This window comes from Suillus discolor, assembly GCF_016758755.1.
Source record: "Suillus discolor strain FC423 chromosome Unknown F5147scaffold_1, whole genome shotgun sequence".
Taxonomy (NCBI): domain Eukaryota; kingdom Fungi; phylum Basidiomycota; class Agaricomycetes; order Boletales; family Suillaceae; genus Suillus; species Suillus discolor.
The window spans coordinates 408409-426980 of NW_024541248.1; the positions used below are offsets into that span (position 1 = coordinate 408409).

General features: G+C 48.1%; 8 protein-coding genes across 8 annotated transcripts; 5 read left to right on the top strand and 3 right to left on the bottom strand.

Moving 5' to 3' along the window:
• Positions 1-373: 373 nt before the first annotated feature.
• F5147DRAFT_563012 (uncharacterized protein) lies at positions 374-742 on the bottom strand (the record flags this gene model as incomplete). Its single annotated transcript, XM_041430651.1, has 1 exon — positions 374-742. A coding segment is annotated over one exon (369 nt), but the record flags the coding sequence as incomplete, so codon positions are not given.
• A 720-nt stretch (positions 743-1462) lies between these two features.
• Positions 1463-2481, top strand: F5147DRAFT_563387 (uncharacterized protein; the record flags this gene model as incomplete). The annotated part of the gene is given in 4 exon segments (XM_041430672.1): positions 1463-1784; positions 1842-2010; positions 2030-2078; positions 2131-2481. Coding segments are annotated over 4 exon segments (891 nt in total), but the record flags the coding sequence as incomplete, so codon positions are not given.
• Positions 2482-2904: 423 nt separating this feature from the next.
• On the top strand, positions 2905-4165 carry F5147DRAFT_741526 (uncharacterized protein; the record flags this gene model as incomplete). The annotated part of the gene is made up of 3 exons (XM_041439483.1): positions 2905-3620; positions 3673-3772; positions 3824-4165. The coding sequence occupies 3 exons, from the start codon at positions 2905-2907 to the stop codon at positions 4163-4165; spliced, it is 1158 nt and encodes a 385-aa protein (XP_041299904.1).
• Positions 4166-7908: 3743 nt separating this feature from the next.
• F5147DRAFT_831813 (uncharacterized protein) lies at positions 7909-10787 on the top strand. Its single transcript, XM_041443778.1, has 6 exons — positions 7909-8234; positions 8285-8509; positions 8563-9137; positions 9188-9397; positions 9450-10082; positions 10133-10787. Exons 1-6 carry the CDS (start codon positions 8092-8094, stop codon positions 10759-10761), a joined length of 2415 nt encoding a protein of 804 aa, XP_041299905.1. The 5' UTR covers positions 7909-8091; the 3' UTR covers positions 10762-10787.
• Positions 10788-12464: 1677 nt separating this feature from the next.
• Positions 12465-12773, top strand: F5147DRAFT_562488 (uncharacterized protein; the record flags this gene model as incomplete). Its single annotated transcript, XM_041430621.1, has 2 exons — positions 12465-12633; positions 12679-12773. Coding segments are annotated over 2 exons (264 nt in total), but the record flags the coding sequence as incomplete, so codon positions are not given.
• Positions 12774-13200: 427 nt separating this feature from the next.
• Positions 13201-14793, top strand: F5147DRAFT_831815 (uncharacterized protein; the record flags this gene model as incomplete). Its single annotated transcript, XM_041443779.1, has 3 exons — positions 13201-13361; positions 13416-13425; positions 13491-14793. 3 exons carry the CDS (start codon positions 13201-13203, stop codon positions 14748-14750), a joined length of 1431 nt encoding a protein of 476 aa, XP_041299907.1. The 3' UTR covers positions 14751-14793.
• A 356-nt stretch (positions 14794-15149) lies between these two features.
• Positions 15150-16621, bottom strand: F5147DRAFT_756551 (uncharacterized protein). The gene is made up of 4 exons (XM_041440348.1): positions 16126-16621; positions 15921-16077; positions 15715-15869; positions 15150-15657 (listed from the first exon to the last, which is right to left on the bottom strand). The coding sequence occupies exons 1-4, from the start codon at positions 16516-16518 to the stop codon at positions 15313-15315; spliced, it is 1050 nt and encodes a 349-aa protein (XP_041299908.1). The 5' UTR covers positions 16519-16621; the 3' UTR covers positions 15150-15312.
• Positions 16557-18556, bottom strand: F5147DRAFT_2690 (uncharacterized protein). The gene is made up of 2 exons (XM_041428949.1): positions 17139-18556; positions 16557-17083 (listed from the first exon to the last, which is right to left on the bottom strand). Exons 1-2 carry the CDS (start codon positions 18231-18233, stop codon positions 17012-17014), a joined length of 1167 nt encoding a protein of 388 aa, XP_041299909.1. The 5' UTR covers positions 18234-18556; the 3' UTR covers positions 16557-17011.
• Positions 18557-18572: the final 16 nt, after the last annotated feature.

Genomic DNA, 18572 nt, shown 5'->3' on the forward strand with positions numbered 1-18572 from the left:
ACCACTGCTAGGCTGTGTAACAAGGTTGCATCCACTGATATATCGTAGGGGTACAAGGGTCAGTGCACGACTTCATTACGCTTTGTTCGTTTATTTTCGGCTGACCCTTCTTCCGGCGCTGGTTTATTTCCTCGTCTGCACCATACATTTTCTCTCTTCAGCAGAGACCTAAACCTGCTCATGTCTAGTGTCGCGTACCAGACAAGGGGGGAAGCGCTGCGCCATATTCATGGTAGACTTTTTTTTTGAGTCCTTGTTTATTGTCCGTGGGCGAAGCCCTATGACAGACATCTATGGTACTCTATGTTCATTTTCGGCATGGGAGTCCTGTAAAATCCTGATCCAGGCTTTCGCGAGGGCGATCAATGCCGTCTTAAGGCGATTGGGGGAAGTAGATGGCTAAGCACTTATCGCATCTGTTGGGTTCGCTTCTACATCTTTGGGGGGCACCGAAGGTATTTTTCAGGCATTTCGTGCGAGCGATGTACTTGAGAACTGACTTAACGCTTTTCCCGTCGTTCAGGAGGCCTTTTAGGCTTTGCGCTCGCATTCCCAGCTCGGCCTTCAAGGATGCTCTGTGTCTTGCGTATGCCGGGCATGATAATACGAAATGATGTACTGATTCCTCTCGTTCTTCGCAGGCCGGACATATCGGAGGGGGGGGGGGGGGGGTTGATCTCGATATTCTGTGGAGGTATTTGTTCAGGGGGAGGGGGGATATGTCTGTGCGAAGTTGGACGAGCAGAGATGGTAGACTTGTAAGTTGAAACCTTAGTCTGGAACACTGATCGGGGCACCGCGTTCCATGTTCATGCTGGACGCCAGGCTGCTAAATTTTGAAGAGATGCGTCAGCTTTATTTCAGTTCTAAGGAACACTGCACTTTCGTTAGTCACACGCGGCTTCACTGAGGACATGTAGGAAATGTCCAATCTGTATCAAGTTTGCGCAGACTCTGCCAAAGTCTGGTGGTCGGAAAGTTCCGAGCGTTCAATTTGAGGTCTGTCTGCATTACCGTAACCACTCTGCCGTCTATGTCACATCATGTCAATATCGTCATTTTTGTCAGACTCCAAACCATCGGCGGTGTGTAGAGTCTCGTGTTAGTACATTCCGAATACAATACATTTTTTAAACCCCGCACCTCAATTCAAACACCGCAACTTTTGGACTCTACACACCTAGCCGACTGGCACAACTTGTTGTGGCGTCAAGTTTGCCACTGTTTGAATTCCTTCCGAACGATGGATCAAGCCGTCAGGTACACCGGGAAGCTTATTAGTACAACGGCAGGTGTGACAAGGTAATATTTAGATTATATTTATATTATATATATTCATATTATATAATTATATTTCTAAATAACCAGTACAGCAGAATCATGCACAACATCGTGCAAAACATGAGGTGAGGAGTACAAAATGAATACAGTACCACTCCAGAGTCCACTGTGCACCCCCAGAATGAGCCTCGAACTTCGACTGACGAATGTCCTGCGGTGCCTGCAGCAAAACAACCTGTCGGCAGCGGGATTCGTCAGTGCAATATTGGACAGCAGATATACCGCTCACGCTGCCAGCCAAGACTCGCTGACAATGAACGCAGCTCACATTTGTGCGCAGTTATACGATAATGAGAACTCACATACATCGGTTTTTTCCTGGGCAGCAGGAACACTACGCAGAGAGCTGTGTAAGGAGGTTGCTGAGCTATCGCTCGAGCACCACGGCCTCCACTTCAAGGCCACCTCCGCGACTGTGGAGCAGCTGGAAACGACTTTTATGAGTCAGCTCGCCGTAACGATGCAAGGAGTTGCTCCAAACGTTTGGAACCTTGTCTCAGCTTTACTCGACAGCAGAGAATACCGCCGTCGAAAAATGCCGCACCCTGCTGGCCACGTTCCAGCACCCGAAGATACCCCTTCACAGAATGAGATGGACTTGGGCGAGTTGGGTGGAGATGAGCCACATTTTGAAGACGATGATGACGGGGATGAAGAGGACGATGGGGAGTTTGACAAACGATCCAAGGAAACGGCAGCGTCGTGCGGGTGAAAGGAATGTAGCGCTACAACACATCGTGAGCGAGTTTCGATCTCCGGTACCTAAGTGCGGCCGCTAACTGTAACTAGAAAACAATAGTGATAATCAGCATATGCCTGCAAAATACGAACGAAAGATGCAACTGCTTACAGGGCTGGATGGGCTTTTTCATGAAGTCAACAGGCGTCCCTGAGAAGGTCATTGAGGTCATGGCACACGCAGGGCTATCCGTCAGCCTGTCCACCATATATAACATGGTGACATCTATTTCGAAGGAGATCAGCCGTGACATCAAAAGGGAAGTCCGCACGCTCCGTGCAGCATTCGCATACGACAATTTTGATATCGCCTTCAACGTTGCCCAGCCAACACTCGAAAACCGCTCCTCCTTTGTCAGTGCAACATCCGCCACTGTGATTCCACTATATGGTGTTGATGAAAGTAACGAGGAGGCGTTGCGGAGCTCGGCAAAGTTGTGGGCCTCTGATCCAAAGAATCCGTCACCATCATTATTCCCGCTGATGAACGAAAGCAGAAGCTTTTTAATGCTTCACAAAAAGGACACCTACAATCGGCAAACGAATCCAACACAGCTGAGTGGACGAGAGGAGGCTTTTGCATGGCATATTCGCGCCATCCTTGTCCAACACAATCAAAACTTCAAGCACTTTGCAGACAAACTTGATGAGCCTGAAACCATCCAGAGGATACCTATACACAAGACCAATCAGATTCCCTGCCGCTCGATGAATATCAAGCAGTCTACCACAGACGGAAACGTTGAAGTCTTGGAGAACTTGTTTCACCAGGGAGGTATCGGGGACAAGAGCGAGGTCAACTTCGATGCAGAACACGATGTTGACATGACAGAACATGTAATTCTGGTTCATGGAGACCTATTAACAAAGGAGCGTGTCGACAGCGTGCGGAACAGCCGAAAAATCGAGCACACACCGAAAAATCGTCTCCAGTACGTTGTATTCCTCCCAGGACTCTTTCACTACAAGATGGCGTGTGCGGATGCATTGTGGCGCACGTACATTCATCCAAAGGAAGGGCGCGAGGATGAGAATAGCCTCTATCAGCACATTGGGATCCTTCGACCTGATGAAACAGGAAAGATGGTCAGTAAACCTGGATTTCGGCGTGTCCACGATGTTGTTCACCACGACATCTGGGCATCAATGCTTGACTGCTGGCGTCTTGAAGCAGAGAGCCGAAATACTGAATGGTCGACATTGGAAAGATTCGCCACGTCAAAGCCAGTCTGGGAAGATATAATCAATATGTCCCGTGTCATCGTGAAAAAGTTCATTGCGACGACCCAAGATCTGGACGCAGCACGGGAACAGCCACCACTACAACGAGACAAGCGTTTCGAGAACCAGACCCTGCGTAATCGTGACGAGCTCTTGTACGTTGACCTTTGTCAAGCCATGAACACCGGAGATATCGGTTGTGTCGAAGCATCGTTTCTCCCTTGGATTCATATGTTCAAAGCTACTGGAAAGCATAAATATGCGTCACAGATGTCAAGGTTCCTGACGAACCTTCAATTCAATTATCCAGCGGCTTTGAGGTGAGGAATTCTGTCTTGCTGAGAATAGAGGTCATCAATATATTTGACACAGTAATATAGTGCGGATGAACTTACTATGCAACCCAACCGGCAAGCCATTTGCTTTTCGTGCAGTTGACTGGGTTGTCGAGCGCAACAATTTGTATACAAAGGTTAGCGAACGTAACGGTCGATGTCAAGAAACCAAAAGTAATGATTGACAGGTCATATTTCGTGGCGGCGGTCCAAACGGCACACTGGATCACATCATCAAAGAATCGCCTCTCATTGAAGTATACCGAAACTGCCACGTAACGATGGAAAACGCATTCCATCTTCAGCACCGCACAATCCGACACGCTGCACCTGACATGACGAAGACAATTCAGAAATTGGCAGCGCGAATCAAACAAAAAAACCCACATACCAAGAAGGAAGGCCGAAGTGCGCTACATTCGATCCCAGATCAAATCGCTGTGGGTATGGCACTGATACAAGAGCAAAAGGTAGTCAGCGAAGAAGATGCAGGGACGTTTGAACTAGATGCAGATGATTTTATTGACTGACCTTACAGTACTAGGTCCTGCCGCTGGCTCGTTCTCTGCGTTCGAGTTCTTTGTGCGAGATGATTTTGGTTTCGGGATGTACTTCGGACAGAGTCTATTAGAAGCTATTGGTGTGTTGATTAAGGTTGGCAAGTAGTGTCAAGAGCACGTACCTATGTGAAGATTACTCCCACATGCTCTGCATTTCCGCGCTGCTCGCTGCTTAGCGCTGCTACCAGCTATATCAGTGGTGGACGTTGTGGGTTGTGCGTGAGAGGCTGGCATTGGTATAGCGGGGTGAGGCTGGTTTATCGTTATCGAGGATCCAAGGACTGCCAATGGCGCAGGAAGTGGTGGATGCACTGACGGTGGTGGTGGTGGTGGTGGTGGTGGTGGTGGTGGAGGAGGAGGAGGAGGAGGAAAGAATGACTTGATAAGCTCGATGATTTGTTGGCCATATTCTAGGGAATAGCACCAGCCGGTTTGCTCTAGCAATGATGCGGGGGAGGTTAGCTTTGCGTAGTGAGCAAGGTCAATAATGCGGTTGAGAGTTTTGTTTGACATAATAAGCTGCGGGCCGAAAAAAATGTCCCCATCGAGATCTTCTTCAACCATCTTAAAATCTCTCCATTGAAGTAGCGCAGCTCGTAGATCGCGTTCTCTGTTGGTCATTTCGTATGGTTTGCACTTGTATTTAGGTTTTGCACGAGTTGACAGAAAGGTTTGTAGCGGAAGGATGTGTGATGTGATTAGCGCGGGAGTACATATGTCACAGCAGTCACCAGACGGTGCCTCACTGCATCGTTCACAGCATACTGCTTGGTCTGGATTTAGAGCTGTGAGTCAATTTAATTTGTGTTTAAAAACTGCTTACTTTTTGGATTATTGAAGTATTCGTTAGCCACCCGACGTCGACAGAATCCACGATGCCTCGCGTTGATAAAGGCGTACATTGCGAAGCGCTCACAGGCAGTGTTATCAAGATTATCGGGGATGAGCTGCACGTGAGCTGATGGGATTACGGTCGTTTCTGATGGACGAGACGATGACGGCAACGAGCCCGAGCCAACGGCGTGTAAATCCTCCTGTAAGCCCTCTCTCCCATGACCATCATGATCTCTGAAGCCATCATCACCTCCCTCAAACTCACTGTCAACATCTTCCTCTCTACTATCATTCTCGACGCCTGCTCGTGAGTTTGATCCCTTTTTCTTTTTATTTTGCCGACTATCTTCCTCAACCGCGGGCCTCTTGCGCTTCCCTTTGTAGGTATCAAAGTATATTGGCTCAACAAGATAAATTCCCACCGCCGTTAGCGAGGGATCTCTGGCGCCACGACCAAGCCTTTGCATGAGAGCGCACAGTGAGGAAGTGTAACCCCATTGTACAATGATTTTAATATCACGCAGGTCGAGTCCCTTTTTTTCAAGTTGAGTACATTAGTGCGCGCATTAAGACTAATGTGATAGTCACTGACCATTCCTGCTGCGTCGGTGCAGCAAATTCCCCACAGTTCACCTGCTTGAAGCTGGTTCATCACATCGACGCGGAATTCCATCGACATCCCAGAATGAAACCAGACGATCTTTCCCTGCCGATGTCCAGGCACATCTGACCGCAAGCGGTTGCAAGTCATCTCTGCCGAAATCCGAGAATTCGTGAAGATCATGAACTTTGGCGGTGGATTCACGTCTCCGAGCCTCATATCCAAGACTCGGGTTAGATCATGCATGGTATTACGCGGGAACTTCATCTCTTCAACAATAATGCTGATGTTCGGACGGTTGTTAGACCTGGTGACCCTCGCAACATTATGTGAGCGGATGCGGAGCGTTGAAGTGACATCGGCCAAAATGTGAGGTGGCATGGTTGCCGATACGACATGAACTGATACATGGTCCGGCAAATACCATCTAATGTTCCCCAGCTGACTGTATAGCGGCCTGAAGTCCGCGCCCCATTCACTTATGCAGTGCCCTTCGTCGAACGTTATATTGAATATCTTCTCAGTGAACTTCTTCGACTTCCATAACGCCTGAAAACGTGAGTCGCTGAGTAACCGTTCTGGGCTGACCGTAATGACGCGATATTTAAGCTTCTCAATGTCCTGCGCAACATTAATGATGAAGAGATTATCAGAATTTTGTTACATACCTTGAATGCCTGATCCGAGGCAGTCTCTTTACACAGATTGATGGCGGGGAAACCCAATGCCTCTGCCTCCTTTTGATTCTTTTCTCCTAATATATTCAGCGGCGTCACGATAATGATAATCCCACCTGCGTTAAATAGGAGAGGAATCCAAAATGTCAATGTTTTTCCGGAGCCGGTTGGGGAGATCGTGATAACATCCTTGCTGTTGAGCTGATATTGAGCTGCCTGAAGCTGCCAGGTGCAGGGAGACAAGCCAAACTTCTCTTGGACAGTTTGCTTCATGTTCGCGAAGCTTGGGACATCGAAACGACGAGGAGACATTCTGAGTATGGTAAATGTTAACACTTAACAGAAATGAATCCAAAATGGGATTGCATCAGTCACGTCACGCAAATTGACCTCCAGGGTGCCGTCTGTCCGGTGTACCTGACGGCTTGATCCATCGTTCGGAAGGAATTCAAACAGTGGCAAACTTGACGCCACAACAAGTTGTGCCAGTCGGCTAGGTGTGTAGAGTCCAAAAGTTGCGGTGTTTGAATTGAGGTGCGGGGTTTAAAAAATGTATTGTATTCGGAATGTACTAACACGAGACTCTACACACCGCCGATGGTTTGGAGTCTGCATTTTTGTCAGCTTGCCGTCACGACTCTGGTCACCTGCAGGGAGGACATAGCAGCCGTAGACCGGGAGCTGCGGGCAATGGCATTATGTGGTAAAGATCCTGATGGCGGGTAGGCAGGATATAGTGACATCGTGCGGTGGCCTTGACAGACTTCCCGACACTTTCTGAATCTGAGAAACTCACTGGCCAGGGCAGGACACCCGTTTGCATAGATCTCACACAGACCGGCCAAAATTCGCACTTTCTGGCTTCCCTGGACTAAACATTCAAGTTTTCCTCAGCGCCACTTTACCTAAGACTATCATATGTTGAAGACTCAGTGCGCGTTTATTTTTCTCATTGTATGGTACACGGCGCAAGGGCTACTTCAAGGATCCAGAACTGCGCGGAAGCGCTAGATGGGATCGTTCTCAAGGCCACGAGATCAACTAGGAATATATGGGCGAGACCATGGGACAAGAAGGGTTTCCTGCGAGGGATCAAATATTTGATTGTCCGACATCAATGCATCACCCAAGATACACAGCAACGTTGTCCATTAACAGTAATATGTCATGCATGTAGCACAGGGATCTAAACGGGGGTAACGATGGTGTGTACCTATAGGAGAACAAAAGAATATTAGAGAACTGCGACTGAGTCATGAATTTGACTTCTTTTCTTTGTGTGGAACATGGCGCGAGCGTCGTACTCCGCTCTACAATCCCAAAATCAAAATTCTTAGAAGAACTTCTGTTGATCATTACCGAGAGCAAGATGTATGTGCACGTAGATAGTGGAGTTCCTTTCAGCATGCAAAAACATGACCTCCCTGGCGCGCGGCAGCCCATCTGAATTGACAGTACTAGAGTATTACATTATGCATATGGATCTCTAATATTAATGACTGGACTTGACTGAAATCGATTTCAAGAACTCAGAGAAATAAGTCAGGGTCACGTGCGTGAGTTGATGGGAACGCGTCGTCGGAGTCACGAATTAACCTGCAAGTCCACAACCGCCACATCTACATCAGATTAATGATCGATGGTCCATCACATTTGCGCCACATTCGTCGACCGGATATAAGGCAAGCAGAAAGCAGACGTTTTCCTTGTCCTCTTACTTTTCTCTCCCTCAACTAGCTCTGCTCACAACACTCAGTCAGCGCAATCATTGAACACCTAGCGTCATGTCCCCTGCTGGCGAGACAGGCACATCGTCTACTCCGCCACGCGCTAATGCATCAAATCAAGGTGGTAGTAAACTAGAGTCTACCCCAAACAGCCGTGGGGCTTCGGTCGTCAGCGAGAACATCAGCTTGGTCGGTGTCCAGTACGTACCTTTCTTGTTCTTATGGAGTAGCACCTGACGTTCCCATCAAGGGTTAAGGAGGTCCGGCCGTGGATTCAGCGGGACATCGAGCAGGCCAAGCAGTGCAAGGTAGATGCCATGCTGCAAGCCCTCCTACAGCGCGCATCCTGCGCGCCGGAGACGAAACAGCCCGAGCTCCTGCAAAAGTGCCTGAAGGGAGTTCTTCCGGTTTGCAATGGACAGGTCTCCGCTGGTGGCATATCGTCTTCGGGCATCGGGACAGCGCTGAAAGAATAGTGAGTGCTCCTTCGCCGATCGGACTTTTGTTGCGTTTACGATGATCGCAAAGCGTATCTCCTGGAGTAGAAAACAACCTCTACGGCCCTTTTATTGAGGCCACGAACATCGCACTCGCTTGTCTTGATGAGATCAAGGTCGACGGAATGGGTGTTCCTGTTACCACCGTGGACATGATCTGTCAACAAAACGATATGCCCATGTACCAAACCCACCAGAAGCTGAAATCAACTCGGAAGCCAGACGCTTTGATACTTCCCTTAAACAGTGCATGCGCCCCATTTAAGGATGAGAAGGGCGGAAAGAAGAGTAAACAGAAGAGCAAACAGAAAGACAACGAGAAGGGTAACACGAAGTACGACGAGAAGCACGATACAAAGCGCAAGGCTCATATGGTCAAGGATGCAAAGGAAAAGCCGCCAACGCCATTCCTCTGGGCAGATGTCCTAGCTTGCATCGAGTTCAAGAGAAAGACAAAAGGGATTAAAGCACCACCCTCTGCGTATACAGCGGCAGACTATGTCCCTACCAAACCAGAATATCTGCCGGTGGATCATCTTAAGGCTCAATCCCCTGCGCCAGACCCTTCGCAGACCCCAGCAACACAACCTGCGTCCGACACTGCACGTAAGCGATTTCATTTTTGATTCCAAAATCAAACTAAATTAGCCTAGCAGCAGTTAGATCTTCTGGCTTTGCTGCTGCACAGACTTCCAAGGGCGGGTCCAGCTCCAAGCGCAAAGCCGCAGACACTTTGCAATCCGCCGCAAAAAAACCAAAGGTCAACCCCGACGAGCCAGATGTGACGGTCCAGACTGGTCTGTACGCTGCCGAAATGTTTGCGGCTAATCTTGCCGTTCATCATCTGATCAATTTTATTATCATCGGTGGGTTCGTTCATCTGTCGACATTGGTCGCGCTCTTACCACCGCTTTTTAGACGATGTGATCTGGACCTGGTATTATGATCGCCAGGGCACCGTTCAAAGCTCTGGCATCAACTTCATTCAAGACCTCCCGCGATTCATGGTTCTGCTGTATGCGTTACAACGCTTCAAGGTTCACGATTGGGGCCGAGACAAGGACTTTCTCCCAGTTGAAGTTGAGGGAAAACAATGCCACGAATTCAAAATCAAGGACGAAGATCTTGGAACAGTGGATCTGCTGCTTCATAGCAGCCACGATGATAGAGTGACGCACTACGGGCTACAAGGACGGGCCACCAATGTGGTCCCTGTCACTAGCGAAGCGCTCACTAAGAAATACGGCAATTTACAGGATGGGATGGTTGCCAAGATATTTTGGGGAGAGGCGGATCGTACTAGCGAACCGGAGATCCTGAAAAAGGTCGAGGAGATCGCTAAGAGGCACGCAACTGTCCAAGGCCATGTTCCTCAGCTGCTCTGGCACCACGCATTCACGAATCCCACGTCCGCCATCCGAGAAGCGCTCGGCGTTCTGGAACCTACCACGGGCAGTCGCGTGCTCTATATTCTCGTATTCCGTAAGCTCAAGCCAATCACGGAGCTCCATGACAACGAGCTTTTCGACGTGTGGTACCAGTGTATTTTATGTACGTGTTTTAGACTCATTTATGAAGCTCTTCGTTGATATTATCTGCAGGTCATCTCACTCTGTGGAAGGAAGGGGTCTATCATCGTGATGTTAGCCCTGGTAACTTGATGTGGTACCGGAAAGACGGGAAGCTGTTCGGTGTCTTAAATGACTACGATCTATCTTCATTGGCGGATGACCCGGGTCCGCGGGGCAATGAGCGTACGGGCACGGTACCGTTTATGGCCCTCGATCTTCTCACCGAACAGGCTCAACGAGGCGAAGTCAAACACTTATATCGCCATGATCTGGAGTCGTTTGTGTGGGTTTTTACCTGGATTTCCCTGCGTTACGACAACGGAAAGCTTCTACCTGGATCGCACCCCATTGATGCATGGGCAACTTTCGACGCTGTGACGTGTGGCGAGAAGAAGCAGGCATTCTTGAATTATCTCCAACATTTCAGACCCTCTCACAAGAAGTCAGTCATTTGGCGTTTTATTGTAGCTTGTTTCCATGTGCTTGACACAGAAGCTTACAATCGACGTAAACAATGGCGAGAATTGCTTATCCAGGCAGACGACTCAGACGAGGAGACCGACGATGAGGAATCAGCATCAAATATGGATGATTTGCTAGGCAAATTCACAGGCAACATAGCCTGGGTTAAGCTCAGCAACGCTTTCCGTTCACAGTGATTTTCTTTAGTTGTTACATACTGCTTTCCGCATTTCGCTACCTGCGTCAGTTACTCATGGAATAGATAGACTCTGGGTATCCTTTGTGTCGCCGTCGTCCCAAACTGGTCATATATCTCGAACCTTTATGTAAGCTTTACCTGGACCGGCTACACAGGGAAGTGACACATACCTTATTTTTCTCCATTCCATCCTCAGACATTGATATTTCAGCAAGCTATCTCTTTGGACCAGGATGTTTCTGTCCGTACCGTGGTACGTTGCCCATGTTGCCAAAAGATTTACTGCGTCCGAGATTCCGAATCGTAGTTCACACTAATACCGTATCGACGTGCTCTCATTCTGAGATCACGGCGCGCGGCCCTCACTGCGACTCAAGCAAGAAATCGCAAAATGCCATATTCCTTGCACGTTCAGAAATCTCTCATCTGCGGCAGCCCGAAAAGCACTTGGCGTTCCAGATTCCAGAACAACTAAGGGTAGCGCATGCTCTATATCCTCGTTGCGGTATTCGCAGTTCTGACCTATCACGGAAATTCATGGTCAAAACCTTTGCAACGTGTAGCATCAATTCGTGTTACGTATGTGGTTCATTGCGTCCAGTATGCGACTACATGTTAAATTGCGTTGCAGACCACTATGATATCTGGAACGGAGGGGTCTGACATCGAGATGTCAGCCCTGATAACATGATAGATTACTGAACAAAAGTTGAAAACAACATTTTGTTGGGCATCTTCAGTGACTATGATCTGTTGACTGCGGCGGGCGAGCGCAATGAGCGCACGGGCACAGTGCCATTTGCGGCCCTCAATCTATCACTCCAGAGAGCCAAAGAGGTCAAGTCAATCACATCCATCGTCACAATCTCGAGTCATTCGTCTGCATTTTTACCGTGTTCTCCCTGTGTTACTAGGATGACATTCTCTAGTCGACGTCAACGGAGTCTCACCTCCTCCATCTATGATAACTGCAGGTGCTGTCGCATATAGCCGCAAGAAAGCATCAGTTTTGAATGACTTTTTGACATCAAATGTCGTTCAGGCTGCATCCATAGATCTAACCCCGGAAGTCGGTGGTGGAGTGCTCGCATGGTGCACTGATTGCCCAGGGAGGCGGCCAAGACGCCTATCGTGTGGGAAGGTATGCGTTGCCCTTTATTTGAATGACAGTATCAAATGAAGATGGTCGGTCATTCAGAAATGGCTCTCGACTGGAATATTCCACTCTCAAACGAGACTACTGTGATGTAAGTATGATACTTATCATGATCTGACTCCGCTGATTCGTCTGTGTTGAAATGGTTTGGATTTCTTCTGCAGATGCTGCAGCAGTGGTAGAAAAGGGTTTCAGGATCATCCAAGCACCATTAAATTACTTCTACTTGGTCAGTTGACGAGTTTTTCTACAGAACACGATGTCCTTATTATTCCAGTCTTCTGGTGCTGGTGAGTGGCCCAACTGGGTTAGTCTTCATATTGTCGAATGTACTCGATCTGACCAGGCATCCCTTGGGAGAACAGAAGTAGCGGTCCTTTCAGAACCTGGTCCGAGGTAAGTATGAATGTCGAAGATGGCCACGCATCTCACAATGTTTCGTTAGGCATATACCTTTGATCCGTTGGCAAACTTGACCGAGGCGCAGTACGAACTTGTTCTCGGAGGCAAACACGATCTAGTCTCGAGGTTAAATCGATCTTTCTGAGCAATCTGCAGGCGAGAAAATTCTATGGAGTGAACAGTCTGGTCCCCAAAATATCGACCCGATCGTGTGGCAACGCGCTGCATCATCAGCAGAAATTTTCTGGAATGGGAAGCAGCCCACTGGCGCTGCACTCAACGTCACCGAAGCACTTCCTCGTTTGCATGCAAGTAGTTCTTCTTGATGTGGAAGTACTTAATGATACAGGACGTCAGGTACAGGATGGTACAGCGCGGCGTCAATGCCATCCATCCCACTCCAGCCGCAGTGGTGTGCGTTTCGACTGGACGCATGCGATATGTACGCTTGATTCAGAACTTGATCCGAACTCTAGGTCTTTTCACAATTGGTTTTGGTGTTATTGAGTCTGCACCGTTGCTTGCAAGATGTGTACAGCTCTCGTTCACCAAAAACTAACTTATATCGAGAAATTTGTGCCTCGGCTCTGCAAGAAGTCACGCGGCAAAATGGAAGTTGACGAAATGTTCGAGTGATGAATGCATTGAACGATGATTAATGATTCATGAAGTATCCACATTTTTATGGCTTGTTTTTGGCAATGAATTGTATCCATAGTACTATAGCTACGTGTATATAGCCCACATCGATATCTTGACTGGAATTCTGAAAATAGCAGGTAACAACACCCGTCCCACGCAGGCAATATTTTTAGATTTACATAAAACCTAGAACGTTTGAGTCCTCAGTGACTCCTGACTAGTCCTACCGTACCAGTGATGCATCAGGCTTTACTTGTTCCTGAAATTCTTCTAGAAATATTCGCCTATGTGAATACAAAACCATCTACATCGACCCAGAAATTGCTTGCAGCGCTTGCAAGGACATGCAAAATCTTCCATGAGCCCGCGATGGATTTGCTGTGGACTGAAATCCATGGGTTAGAACCATTGCTAGGCTGTGTAACAAGGTTACATCCACTGATATATCGTAGTGGTACAAGGGTCAGTGCACGACTTCATTACGCTCTGTTCGTTTATTTTCGGCTGACCGAGCGTCCGCATAACAGCTGCAGTCGGACGAGCGTATTTTCTGGGCGAAAGGCGTCAAGCCACTATCTGCCCATGAGGCCCGTCAATTTCTGCGTCACTCCTCCCGTATACGCACATTGAACATACGAGGTGCCCATTCCCACCTTCTCTCTATCATTCCCGCCGAGGCATGCGTATTTCCGAGGCTGAGGTCGTTAAGTCTTTCAACCGCATATTTGAACCTCTTTCTGCCTCACACGTTTCACCAATGTCATCTATTGACTGTCGACGAGGGTCTGAAATCTTTCGTGACACGTTGCATTGCTTTGGAGCATTTGTACATCTACACCGACTTCTTCTATAACAGCACAAGTCAGCGGTCCCTGCTATCCGATAGGATTCGTTGGTGCACGCGGCTTGTAACTCTGTCTTGTCCAACGCTCGATTTGGCAACATGGAAGCATCTCTCCTGCCTCCCTACTCTTCTTAAATTGGAAATTGATCAGTCACGGTGGTACGGTGATCCTCCTTCGCCATCAGAACAGGATATCATGAATATATCACCATTCCTTAATATCACAACTCTTTCCTTTGGACGGCTGTTCTATGTTGTAGACATCATCATGGTCATGCAACACTCACAATTTCCCTCGCTGAAAGAGTTCAGGTTTGAAGCCGACCATCTGTCTTCAGAAGAGGCCGAGGAACTCTTTCATGCTCTGTCCCGCTGTAAAGCGTGTCGGACTCTAGAAGAAATCATCATTTGTTCTCCTGATGACTGTGGCCTTGCACCCATAAACAACGAGCCTTTGAAATCAATTCCACATTTCCTTTGCTTTACACAGCTTCGAACCCTGCGGCTCATGTTTTGCAATCCCTACATCTACCTGGACAATGACATTCTCTTGCAAGCTATGTCTAGTTGGCCGCACATCCGCACTCTGGAAATCAACTACTTAGACGGCCATCTTTCTTCTTCCGAAGTCTCCCTCCATGGATTATTCACAGCGCTCAGTCTATGTCCACAATTGCATACACTACGCATTCCAATCAATATTCCAAATATCGACGTTTATCCTGATGCTGAGCCAATACAACATACCTCCCTACGAACTTTGGAACTTTTGGATATATCCCAGTCTCAAATAGAAGATGCTGAAACTCTCGCTCGCATCATTTCCGCCTGGCTCCCTTGTGTCGACGAAGTTGAAAGCATGGATGGGAGTTGGGATGAAGTCAACAAGCATCTCAAATCTTCGACAGCGGCTACTGCGCTGTATGTCGCGGGAGCCTCCTAGAATAGTTAAGTTTGGAATACCTTCACGTCTGGGAATGTTGTTACACACCTTTGAGTTCTTTCGTTCCTTCGTTGTCGTTATCGTCGCCGTCGACTGTAGTTATAAACTGTATTACCTCAACATACTTAATCGCCAAAAATCCACCGGTTCACTGATTAGTATGATTTCCAACACGATTATTGGCGTCAGGTGGGGGTCAATTCATCTTCTGGCAGTCTGACTGCTTTCTTCATCATATATTATTCAAGCGATCCGATCACCTTCGGACGTTTCCTATCGTCAATTACGGTAAAAACCGTTTTCTCTCCTCCAAAGTGTAAGGAGTAGCATTTTGGATGCCTACTACGCCGTGAACACTGAAAAGAGCACGCAGAGGCCATGATGGTAGACGAATAGGAGAGAAAAGGGCGGCTGAAGGAGACACCAGGATCGGGAGCGCAGGAGCAATATGTTAGATAAGGATGGATGCTCGGCGCTCGAGTCTCAAGTCTGAGTCCAGAAGCAAAATTTATCTTCACAGATGGTCATATTGGACCGCATAAATCGGTGCACACAACTTGAATTATTTCCGCTCCCTGATCCCACTCTTCCCCCTCTGTTCACCTTGGATTGCTTTCTCCCTTTCCCTTGCTTCCCTGATCATCTCACCTTCCTGTCTCCACTCTTTACGCTCAAATGCATCCCACTGTTCACGAGCATCTACCCAACGTTCTTGTACATCCCCCACGCTACCTGCCATTGGGCCTGCAGCAGATGAGAACAATGAAAAGGTGTTGGGCCTCATCGATGTAGGGACGGACGAAGCTTCAAGTGTCCCTTCTGGTGCCGGGGCGTCGTGTGGTGGTACGAATACGTATCCTGTAGCTCTATCGATAGCGCGTGTTAAGTGGAGCATAGAGGCTTTATCCTGCGCGAAAAAGTAAGTCAATATTGGGACTGCGTAGCAAGAAATCCCATCACATACCTCTACGGCTAACGTTTCGAATTCTACAAGTCCGTAGTCCTCGATTACAGAGCACAGTTCCTTGGTGAGAGCAGTGTACCGCGGTGATGAAGTGTTTAGTGCGTTCTCCAAATAGGAAAGATCCTGAACCTCCGTGTAAAAATTGAGACTGAAATCTGCAAGAAAGGTAAGTGACGCTGGTATGTTGCATGGTCACCAATACGCACCCAGGTCTCCATATTGAGCTATCAAATCAACCTTTGACAAAACATTGACATGTGGCAGTTCCAAGTGTAGCATAGTTCGGAGGGACAGGAGAAGTACGGAAACATATTTTGCGGCATCGGTCACATAGTGCGCATCACAGAGATGAACGGCAGCTAGCTAGCGTTGTTCAATGAATCCTGACAGAACCAACATAATAGAACGTACCCTAAACCCGATCTTCGTCAATCGTTGCACTATGTATCTCAGCGCCTCGTGATGTGTGCTGAGCTCGACCTGACCGGGTATGTCGAATAGTACATATCCGTCGGATCCCAGCTCTTGCAGCCGTGCCTCGAGCCAATCGAAGTTGGCGTATAGGTACTCCATACAGAATAGGATGCCTCCGTTGGGGCCAAGGCCGTGCTCGTCCATGACATCCTGGAGGGTGATTAAAGAAGTTATATTGATGGCACATGGATAAGGTATGTTGTCGTTAGCTGGGTCAAGGTTGACAATGGATATTGGGCGATTCAAAGCAGTAAATAACTGGTACTTTCCATGGCAGTAGGTCGATTTACCGCTTCCTGGCGCTCCACACACTACTTCACCAAATGGCATAGTAGGAAAGTATAAGGGACCATGTGATCATGATCATGATGCGGTCAAAAGTTCTATGTTTATGTGTATTTTGAGGCGTTCCTGACTTGGGGTTGGCCTGCAGCAATCACGTTCTCTACCAAATCATCCGTGGGAAAGCCAACCCGTGGACTATCAGGCTGGTGTCTGCTTCGATTGTATTTAAGCGTCGCGTTCTAGCCTCTCGTCCTGCTTTTCACCCTCATTTGTTTTTTGAGCCGGTTGTTATCTATCTCATCGCTTCATCGTAGGCTCTCTGTTGACATGTCAAGTCCTTGACGCACAGATTTGCAGCCCTCGAATGTTCGCGATGAATGAGATCCACAGAAATCCGTACCAACGTGTTGAGATATAGCCTGTCGCAAATCTTCCATAGGGGTTCCGACTATATGTTTCCCATAGTGTAGTGATTTAAGCTCGTGACGTACACCACAAAAAATAAGCGCCGGTATTATCTTTGGTTCTTTTCTCGTGTTTAAAACATCGCGTCGAAGTTCGACACAGAACGAGTCCGAGGAAAACGGTGTACCTTGACAGGGTCCTCATACTGTAGTTGACATGAGCGCAGAACATGAGCTTCGTTATCAAAATTTGACACCCACCACCCAGAATGGTATATCTGATACGACAACCTCTGCACCCTTCATTCTACATTTCGCCTTCAATATCTCATAATCTCCAACCAGCTGCTCTGCGTTCTTGTCACACGTCAGGACTTTAAGGCTTGGGAGCGCATCCACTGCTTCGATGATAGGCTGGAGCGTGTTGCGGTAAACGTGATTGGGATTTCTGAAAGAAAGGTGTTCGATAGTGGGCGGAAGGTCGGGTGCTAGTGGAAAATGTGTGGGCACATGGTAAATTACTAGCTCTTCGAGAGCAGTGCACATACGGAGCAGAGCAGCAGAATAGATATTGTAGTACCCGAGACGGAGGGAACGAAGTCGCGGCGCGTGCAAAGAAAGAATACTTCGATGCGTGGGTCCTGGTATATCTCGCAGCTCTAGGATACGGAGGGAGTCGGTGGATGATTCAAGCAACCAGGTTAAAACATCTGGTGTTGGAAACCTCGACAGGGCAAGCTCATACAAGCAGACCTCTGCACCAGGTCGGTGTGCCAACTCGTCAGCGTCGGTATTCATCCGCAGAACCGGCGTAGTGGGAGTGCGCCATGGCCACGCCGCAATCTCCTTTTCAATTTTGAGAAATTGGATGTTATTCCATATCTTGAGCAATTGGAAAAGGATGGGCGATTGAAGTCCACACTGCACCAATGTAAGCGCTTTTAATTTCCTCCCTACATCTCCCAGCTTCTTTAGTATCTCCTCCTCGAATTCGTGTAATCCGGTGATGCTCAGCGCGAGCTCGTACAACTGAGGGCAAGCTTGCAGAAGGATTACAAAGTCATCCGCACTGCATCCCCCTTTCGAAGTTTCCCCAATCGATATTTCAAGGATTCGTACGCATTCACCTAAGGCTTTCCCCCGGCCTGGCGAAGAGAGTAGTGCTGCACGAAATATGGGGATATTGTGTTGCTCAAGTTTTGTGGCGCAACGAAAGAGTAAGGTTTGTGCAGGTCCTGACCAGGTCTTGCACACCAGCGCAGCAGCTTTGAGGAGGGTATAGTTTGGGTTGCGTAGCGAGGTGTAGTACCCGTGTTCTAAGATGCATAAGACAAGTTCAGGAGGAACGAAAGACATCTGGAGAGTTTATCAGCTGAGATCTGAATTGCTAGACTCCGATCTGCAGTACGTCACCACCACTTGTTTTCAATTGTTCGAATCAGATATTTATGCGATGATTGGATTGCAGGTTTCTGGATATATGTGATGGTGATGGACCAGTATTGCTTGTCGCAGGGGCCAGTTAGAGGTTCAACGTTCAGAGTCGTCGAACTCGCAGTCAATAATACCCGGTTATCCGCCGTACAGTCATCCGATTTAAAGGCACAACTTATCTGACGTACTGCAGCGTCTGGCCCAAGCCTCCTTGCATGTCGCAACAATAAGGATGATTTGGTTCCAACTTGCATGTTCACA